The sequence below is a fragment of the Magnolia sinica genome, chromosome 17, assembly GCF_029962835.1.
Source record: "Magnolia sinica isolate HGM2019 chromosome 17, MsV1, whole genome shotgun sequence".
NCBI lineage: Eukaryota > Viridiplantae > Streptophyta > Magnoliopsida > Magnoliales > Magnoliaceae > Magnolia > Magnolia sinica.
The window spans coordinates 10309160-10318514 of record NC_080589.1 but is presented as its reverse complement, the minus strand read 5'-3'; the positions used below and the strand labels follow the sequence as shown (position 1 = coordinate 10318514).

Below are 9355 nucleotides of genomic sequence, written 5' to 3'. Positions count from 1 at the left end.
ACAAAAAATCATGACTATTTGATTAGCTGACTATCAGATTGGTGGACATTTATTGAACGGTTGAAAATAAAAATCCAATGGTCCTATTTCAACAAACAAGTGTCCACGAATCAGAGGTTAGGATTTCTCAACCAATCGTGTTTTGTGAACGTGATTTAGATATAGATGGGTTCCCAAAATTATTCGGTTTAATTTCAGTTAATGATTCATAGTCATACAATTTCTCAGTGCCTGCGTATCAAGCGTCACTCTCCGCCAGAGTATCCCCAATTCAGAGAGAGAGAGAGAGAGAGAGAGAGAGAGAGAGAGGTGAGAGAGAGCAGAAGCTCCAAGCCCTCCGCCATGGAAGACGCTCTCTCCCAAATAATCACCGAGCTCGAATCCCAGCACAACCTCCAAAACTCAAATTCCGAAAACCCCATTTCAGAATCCGCTCTCCTTGGCCTCCAGACCCTCTTCGATGACAACGAATCCGACCGTCTATGGGAAGAGCTCTCATCCAAGAACCTCCCTCCATCCATTCTCGTCCGTCCGATCTCCTCCGCGATGGATGCGGCCCACCCCCGGATCTCCATCTCAGCTTCTCACCTCTACCTCACAATCCTCACCTCCCCCAAGTCCCCCATCTACACCATCTTCACGCCCGTCGCCTTCCTCTCCCTCCTCCGTTCTCTTCGCCGCTCTTTCAAGAACCATCGAACCGTCCCGCCGGGAACCTCCGATGTCGGGCCCCGCAGCAAGACCAAGAGAAGTAGAAAGGGAGGCGGTAGCCGGCGGAATGCTTGCAGGGCCCACGATGAAGAGGCAGAGGATGACCCCAATAGGGGGGCTCATCTTGATATCAGGCTTGTATTCTCTGTTCTTGAAAAATTGGAATCTGTTCTTGATCTGATTCATCTCAATCGGTTTCCGGATACTCTCAAATCTTTAGTAGAAACCGTCGCTGGGATTCCCATAATGGCTCTCGAGTCGTATGATAATTCTGCGAATTTTAATGGGTTGTGCGATCTCTGCTTTCGGATTCTGCATGGCGTTTTACGGCCTGAGCATGGCGATCAAACTGTTGCAGCCGTTGAAGTTCTTAAGTCGCTGTCGCCGTCAATTCTGCTGCTGAAATCTCAGGTGAAGACGTTTGCGTTGAGATTTGTGACAGGTAGGATGATGGCTGCAGCGAAGGATTGCGAGGCGGTTAGGAAAGCTGTTGTGTATCTTCCAAGGTACCTAGTTAATAAGGCACCGGAGAAGTCTGAGTCGCGGGCGTCAGCGGTTGATTCGATCATAGAAGTTGTCCGGGCCATGGAATTGGACGATCAGATCGGTTTCGCTGATTATGTGGTGGAGCTGACGCATGGAAAGGCACAGCTAAGGCTCATAGCAGTTGACCTGATTTTTACGATGCTGACGACGTTGCGTAACCCACTTGGGGTGAATTTAACAGATGGGGTTGCAGATGAGGGCGGGAGCTGGTGGGGCATTAGATGTTTGGAAGCTTTGATTGAGTGCTGCTCTGATGTGGTGGCGGGGATCCGAGCACGGGCTCTGACAAATGTGGCCCAGGCGATTGGGTTCCTGGTGGGCAATCCCGGGAACTGTGCCCGGTTGCAGGAAGTGATGGGTTTTGGAAATGCAGGGGTCCACAGAGGCTCAGCTGGAGGATTGAATGAGCTGTTGAGGAAGAGGTGTGTGGATGAGAAGGCAGCTGTGAGGAAGGCTGCTCTTCTACTCATTATCAAATCTACGGATCTGAATGGGAGCTGCATTGATGAAGTCATGCTCAAGACAATTGCCATTGCCTGCTCAGACCCGCTTGTTAGCATTCGCAAAGCCGGTGTATTGGCGTTGTCGGAGGTAGTGTGTTTGGATATTTACTCAGTTCTTCATTTCCTTTCATTTTCCTTTCTTTCTCTGTTATTTTTGTTTCTTGGGATTTATGTAAATGAGAAATGCTTCTATCTTTCATGATTCATAAAAGACTCTATTAAGTGGCTTATCCACCCTACACATTGTAAACATGTATGATGATCAAGACCACTACACTACCACAAGGTGGGCTGTCAATGATCAGCGCTGTGTTTTGCCCACAGAATGCGGAGTGCTGCTCTTTTTTGAGTTAACTGCCCCTCTTGTTGGGCTGTTGAGTAGATGACTACTGTGATTGTTGATGACGTTTTCATTTGCGGTATGGTCTGTCAATGTGGTAGCCAACAAATCGACCACCACCAAGATCATTGTACACATGTGCCATTTATACTATAGTGAGATTTTGGTGTGTTTGATGGAACTTCATGTAGTGTGTATAACAGTAGCATATCTCTTGGCAGCATGGATTTTGGGCAGTTAGGGATTCGAATCTAGGATTTGTAATCCAAGTCATGTTTGGCACCCCCCAAAATCCTGGATTTCAAATCCAATTTGGTTGAAAATCCTCAAAGAGGCCCCTTCTAAAATCCAAGAGAAAAGTTGGAGTGAAAAATCCTGGATTTCAATTCTCTCTCATGATTGCTCTCCCTTCCTTTCTTTTAAGGCTCCCGTAAGTCAAAATCCAGGCTGCCAAACATAATTTCTGGATTCAATATAATTGAAAATTCAGGCTGTAAAATGCCAACTGAAAGAATGCAAAATCCAGGGTTTGGATTCTTTAGTCAGAAACCCAAATCCATGGTGCCAAGTGATCAAAACCCATTACGCTGTCTCTCTATATGTTTGATTCTGCATCTGATTTTGATGGCCTCCGCCTCTCTTCTTTCTCCATGGTTTAGAAATGGTGTCCCCATAGCAACCAATTGGCAGTATTATTATATAATTAGAAGGGTTGTTAGAAACAGAAAAAAAATGTAAAAAATGGAAAATGTCCAGCCTGGAAATAATGTTTGGTTTTTCATCACAGACAGTGTTAAAATCCACAATGAAACTTTCTTATGGCTGTTATCTAGAGTTGGTTTAATTCTCTGTTAGGATTATGGTGCCTGCAGGCTACATTTTATTATTATTATTATTTTTTTCCCATCGGTCTTCGATAACTTTTAATTAGAAGGTTTTCTTTCTGCCTTTGTTACGTGAATTTCATGTCAATATAGATTTGATTGTTTTTGCAGCCGTAATGCTCGTTGTGGTGTTGTGTTTGTAGGTATTTCGAAAATTCTCAGAAAGTAGTGTGATCACCGAGTGGCTTCATGCCATTCCACGGCTGATAACGGACAATGAAACAAGCATTCAAACGGAATGCGAGAACTTGTTCCAGGAACTGATATTGGATCGAGTGTCCAGATTTGGGTCTGCAAGTTCAAGCAGTAACACAACCAGCCATGCCAGTACAAGTTTGAAATGGAGTTTAGAAGGGGAACTGGAGTCGATCTTTTCCCAAGGCGTGTTGGTTTTACTGAAAGGGATCTGTGATGGCGAGGTGGCGCCTTGCGTGAGGAAGATCTGCACTAGCCTCGGCAAGAAGAAGCAGCTCAGGCCTGCCATTGCCACTGCACTTCAGAATATCATAAATACCTCCGAATCGATCTGGTTGAACCATTCGATGCCAATAGAGAAGTGGACTGCTCCTCCAGGCGCTTGGCTTCTTCTTTCTGAGGTTTCATCCTTCCTGCTGAAAGCAGTGAAATGGGAGTTCCTGCACCATCACTGGCAGCTCCTTGACAATAGTAAATCGAAAGGTGAGGTTTTCAGTCCCGTTAGGAAAGAAGAGATGGCTTCACTAAGTGATGTTGATTCCAGTTCCATTGCTTGGGCTGGAGATCGCGTTTTCCTGTTACAGACTATTTCCAATGTTTCTGTGGAGCTGCCATCAGAGCCTGCTGCAGAACTCGCACACGACTTGCTTCAACGGATTGAGGAGTTCAACATGCACTCGGCAGAGGTATTTATTATCTGGGTCCATTGAATTTTATCACAACTCCTGCCAGAGGAATCATATGATCCCTGGCCTGAGGATATACATGGTGGTCTGCGGTTCAATGACCTAGATTTTGAAACAATGGGCCACACAGTTGATGAACAATGCCCAAAGTTCCCTCGAAGGGATATCCCGACCCCATGTTAGGTGGTTAAAAAAAGAAATGCAGCAAGCAGCCTACATTGAACTAAAAAAAGGCCAAAGGTGGGCTAGCTAGGATATTCCAAGCTTGGGGCTTTCTGGGATATGTTCCATCCATCAAATCAATTGTCTGGAACACTGAACCATTGGCCTCACTATTACAAACTGATCTGAAAGGCTGAGGATGCTATGTATATCATTGGTTCTTTCGAGCTTAGTGGTTAAAGAGTTTCATTCTTTTATATGATGACAGGTTAATGCTCATGTGAAAGCCCTCAGAACCATATGCAAGCAGAAGGCTACGAACTCGGAGGAGGGTGATAGCCTTGTGTTGAAATGGGTGCATCAGTTAATCTCCAAGGCGATCTGCATTCTCAACAACTACATGCTGGAGGTCTCAGAAGCCAGCAAAGATGATACTTTTCTAACACCGCCCCGAAGTGGCAATAGAAAGGGAAAGAGGGAAGCAATTGCATCTGAGTCGCTGTCCAGAGCCGTGACTGCAGTTTTTACTGTCGGGTCGTTGGTTGTGGTTAGCCCTTCGGCGGATTTGAAGGGCATTGTCCCCCTGTTACACACCATCATCACGTCCGGAAGTTCCAAAGCTAAGCCTAAAGAACTTGCTGGCTTGACAGTTTCGATCAAACAGGTGGCCCTGACTTTGTACATTCAATCCTGGATGACAATGGGAAAGATTTGCCTTGCAGATGGCAAGCTAGCAAAGCGCTACATCCCCCTCTTCGTGCAGGTTTGGTTTGTTTCTCTGTTATTGCTCGTGTAGAATGTGGGCTGCCAATCAATTCATTTTCCTTGCGTGTTTTCCACATACATGTGGGGCCCACCTAATGCCTGTGCAGCCTAATTTTCAGATCATGGGATGTAAATGGTAGGGCCCACCTGCTGAGCAGCATGGATCTTGCCCACATGTACTGTATTGGCTTGATGTTTGTGGGGGAGAGTAGGATACTCAATCCTACTTGCTCAAGTAGCCTTTGCATTTCTCAACTGTTATTACTTACTGTCCTGATCTTCTGTTACTATACCTAATTTGCTTCAGGAGCTCGAGAAGAGTGACAGTGCAGCCCTTCGCAACAATATTGTGGTGGTGATGGCTGATTTTTGTGTTCGTTATACCGCTTTAGTCGATTGGTGAGAATTGCATCACCAAGAGCTGGAAGCCATGCCTTGTAATATGTTCTCAATTACCTTCCCAACCTTTCTAATAGTTCTTTCTTGAATCTGCAGTTATATACCTAAGATCACTAGTTCTCTTCGTGATCCGTGTGAGGTTGTTCGAAGACAGACATTCATCCTGCTCTCAAGATTATTGCAGGTCTGTTTCCATACTTTGATTTAAGAAAGAAACAAATCCTCAATGAGAAATTCTCTCTATGCTTCATTGAACGTTATGATGAACATATATGCTGATTGAGCAGTTGATCTGGTGGGCCGCTCCATGGATTGAAGTATGATCTTCTGATTGTCACTTTTGCCAGTTTAAAGTAGGACTTTGCTCATATTTTTAGTCAACTGCCTGTTTTGCTGGCCACTGAGCTGGATGAGTTCCTTATTATGATTACCTCGCCTTTTAGGTTGTGGCCCATCCACTCAGTGGGCCACCAAATCAAGTGTCCTAATCACTGTAACAAGTGCCATGTGCATGTTAGAAACCTTTTGCATGAAACATTTCCTCATTTCGTGATTTGTGTCAGCTGCGATCGTTCCATTTAGTACTTCTGGTATTTCTTGTAACTGTTTGGTTTTGATTTTTGCCTTTTTTCCAGAGGGACTATGTAAAATGGCGAGGAGTGTTGTTCCTTCGATTCCTCTTATCTCTTGTTGATGAATCTGAGAAGATAAGACACCAAGCAGATTTCCTCTTCGGGAGCATCCTAAAAGGTGAGGCTTTCATGTATTAGGATCTCAAATCATACTCTGTCCAAACATGCCAATGTGGTATGTATGTGAGAGATCCAGATGGTCCATATAGTGGAACCCATTGCGTATGTGCTGTGGTCCAAAATCAACAGTCTGATCATCAGGTGTGAAATTTTCTATGATCATCACTGTCAAACATCGTCCAAATGAAGAGGGTGTGCCTTGGGACAGGTGATCGTAACGGGAGAGTGCTCTTCCTGACCATAAGCATGATTTTGTTTTGTTTTCTCTTGTGCCCCCTGATGGGGTTCTAATCTCCTTCTATAGACTCTGGTCCTCTATTGTCATCATGGTGTGTCGTAACAGTCGTTACGGGGTCATAAAGGCTGTTACATAAAGGTAACGGTGGTAACTGTTACTCGTTATAAGGTCATAATGCCCATAATGGAAAAAATGACCGGTAATTTACGTCATGGCCCCTGCAACAGCCTGTTACGCCACCTGTAAATGCCATAATAACCTCATAATAGTTCGTTATAGCGCATATACAGGTTTTTCGATTTTATTTTTTTTCCCAATAAAAAAGAGACCGTAATGACCGTTATAGGGGTCTATAACGGCTGTTATGGGGGCTATAACAACTGTTATGGTCCATATCGTAAAGGTAACGGTGGTGGCTGTTACGGTCACCATTACTGTTACGGAATACCTTAATTGTAATGGTTGGATCATCAACTCTCCCAAGGTGAAACAATCCCATCTTTTGGGAAACTGATGCAGGACAATTAACCGCTTGCTCTAAAAGCTCGAAATATTAGAGCATGATGAATTAATCCCTTTATCTTATAGCCTAGGCCCCACATCGCATGGGTTAGGACCTCGGCCGAACCCCCCTCGTGGGCCCCAAATCACATGGGTAACGCCTCACACGAGCCACCTGAATCACACGGGTGGGGGCCCGCCTCTCACGAGCCACCTGCCTCACACAGGCCGTCCACCCTGAGTATGTCCCCGCATCCCACAGGCTACCCCACTCGAGCCCAGTGTGAAAATGCCCCTGCATTAGAAACATTATTCCCTTTCTTAATCTTGATTTTCAACGGGTTCAAAAATAAATAACATTATTACTAATAATAATATAGAACAAAACTGATTGGAAGCTTGATTAACAAGCCGATGTGGGAATTACCCAGGATCCCCACCACAAATGGCTGGGATGAAGAGGGTCTGATGGTCATTGATCCAACAAGGTGGGCTTCCTGTGTATGTTAAATGTGTCCTGTTGGTCTATTTTTTTTTTCAATCGCCCGGTTCTTTACATGTGCAACCCACCTGATAGGGCAGCCTCTAGGCATAGATACGGTGGGCCTCACCTGAAGAAGGGTCTAGGTCTTGCATACTCTATAAGCAGTGTTTCATTTCTCATGGTCTTGAAGCTTGGAGTGTTTTTCTAATTTTTCCAACTTGCTTGTGATGGTGTTGGCAGCAAAGGCACCGCTTCTGGCATATAACAGTTTCGTAGAAGCCATTTTTATTCTCAACGACTGCAACATGCATTCCGGGCTCAGCGAGTCTCATGGCTCGCACGGTCGTCGTCTTTTCTCCATCAGGTAGTTGTGCAGATTCAGAACTGTCAGTGACGTAACTTAGTAAATGTAACATGCTCTTATGTGGATGCTGTTTGTTGCAGAGGCAATGACGAGAGGTCGCGGTCGAAACGGATGCATATCTATGTTTCCTTGCTGAAACAAATGGCGCCTGAGCACCTGTTAGCCACGTCCGCAAAGCTCTGTGCAGAGATCCTGGCAGCCGCTTCTGATGGCGCGCTCAATCTTGATGATGTGACTGGACAGTCTGTACTTCAGGTATATGTATTAGCCTATTAGGAGGTAATGTATGATGCTTGATTGCAAGGAATTGTGTTCTGCCCGACCCAGAAATTGTATAGGCTGGTCCCACAATTGGGTAACCAGAGCTGTTCATCTGGTGGGTCCCATCATTGTAGATGCTGTGGTCCACGCCCCATTATCTGCATCAGGTGATCCAAGTCATCCAATTGCAGTCTAGCAAATGGACAGTTACAGGTACTGCCAATGGCCCACATTTGTTGCAGGCACAATCAGATGGTTATGATAACTGATGGGGGAGATTTTTCTGGGCCCATGAAGTGAATGGTTTGGATCACCAACAGGTGGACCTCATATTTCCTCATGTATTACAGTTATTTCTGTTATATAGACTGGTTTTTGGAAACTGAAGGCTGGTGTTATCAGGATGCCTTTCAAATACTTGCCTGCAAGGAGATGCGGATCCAACCGCATCGTGCTGCCGCTGCGGCCGAGATAGATGAAGAAGGTGGGGATTGTGGGGGTGCCGTCTCGTCCGCCAGAGGAAGGGTGGTCACGCAGGTAGCTAAGAAGAACTTGATCCAAAATGCGATTCCCATCTTCATCGAGCTGAAGCGGCTACTTGAGAGCAAGAACAGCCCACTCACGGGCTGCCTCATGGAATGCCTCAGGGCCCTCCTCAAAGAGTACAAGAATGAGATGGATGACATCTTGGTTGCTGACAAGCAGCTTCAAAAGGAGCTCATCTATGATATGCATAAGTACGAAACGGCAAAGACGAGATCCACAGTTGCTGATGCTGTTGCCAGCATACAAAGATCGGCCGCCCCTCGATCACCCACATCACGTACCGCTGGCGCAACTTCTGGTGCGCCTAGAGCTAGTACTGGAAATAGGGTGCATGAAAAGTTGGCTGGGAAATTGGGAGCTGGTGATGAGATTGCGTCTGCTGTAGCAGATGTGGCCGCTGCAGCCACCGTCAGGTCTGTTCTCAAGGACATGAATAAGGGGACGTCCACCCCGCCTCTGCATTCGATGAGCATGCCCAAGCTCAAGACGACATCGGGCGGAGATGCCGCGAGAGGAAACCTCCCTCCAGATGTGTTGGAGTCTTTAAGGAGAAGGCAATCTTTTGATTTGGACAATGAGAACTAACATCCAGCTTTGTAAAGGAGCAAAAGCTCAAGGCTGGTAGAGGCGAGCCCACTGTCGTGTGTGGCGATTTGAGTTCTGTTTGATCTTATTTGTTAGTGTCTCTTGTATTCTTTCTTCACTGTAATTTTGTATTCCAAGACAACTTCAACAACCTGACGTTGATGGTTCAAACAGTCACACAACTTGTATTCATACAAACACATTCTGTTTTATTGGGATGGATAGTGTTGTAGAAGCTAATGTCTGTGTTTGATTTTTGTAATTTGTATGAAGCAGCAGAATGGCCGTTGTACTCAATCCGGGTTCTTGTTGCATTGGCTTCACTTGTTGTTTCGAGCCAGTTTGATGGGTTTTCTTGGTTCTGCTTGATGCGGAATATATTTGAAGGGCACTGGGACTATGAATTGTGTTTTGGAAGCTGAAGTGATACTCT

At 45.5% G+C, this 9355-nt stretch overlaps 1 protein-coding gene across 1 annotated transcript; it reads left to right on the top strand.

Moving 5' to 3' along the window:
- The first annotated feature begins 293 nt into the window (after nucleotides 1-293).
- Nucleotides 294-8922, top strand: LOC131231370 (uncharacterized). The gene is made up of 9 exons (XM_058227534.1): nucleotides 294-1848; nucleotides 3128-3865; nucleotides 4296-4790; nucleotides 5100-5191; nucleotides 5288-5375; nucleotides 5827-5941; nucleotides 7407-7530; nucleotides 7611-7785; nucleotides 8194-8922. Exons 1-9 carry the CDS (start codon nucleotides 343-345, stop codon nucleotides 8920-8922), a joined length of 4062 nt encoding a protein of 1353 aa, XP_058083517.1. The 5' UTR covers nucleotides 294-342.
- The last annotated feature ends 433 nt before the right edge of the window (nucleotides 8923-9355 follow it).

Excerpts from the sequence above, each read along its gene's own strand:
- LOC131231370 (XM_058227534.1), top strand. The coding sequence starts at position 343 with ATGGAAGACGCTCTCTCCCAAATAATCACCGAGCTCGAATCCCAGCAC. Across the intron at positions 5,192-5,287 it reads TATACCGCTTTAGTCGATTG|TTATATACCTAAGATCACTA; the intron begins GTGAGAATTGCA and ends TTGAATCTGCAG. Across the intron at positions 7,786-8,193 it reads CTGGACAGTCTGTACTTCAG|GATGCCTTTCAAATACTTGC; the intron begins GTATATGTATTA and ends TGGTGTTATCAG.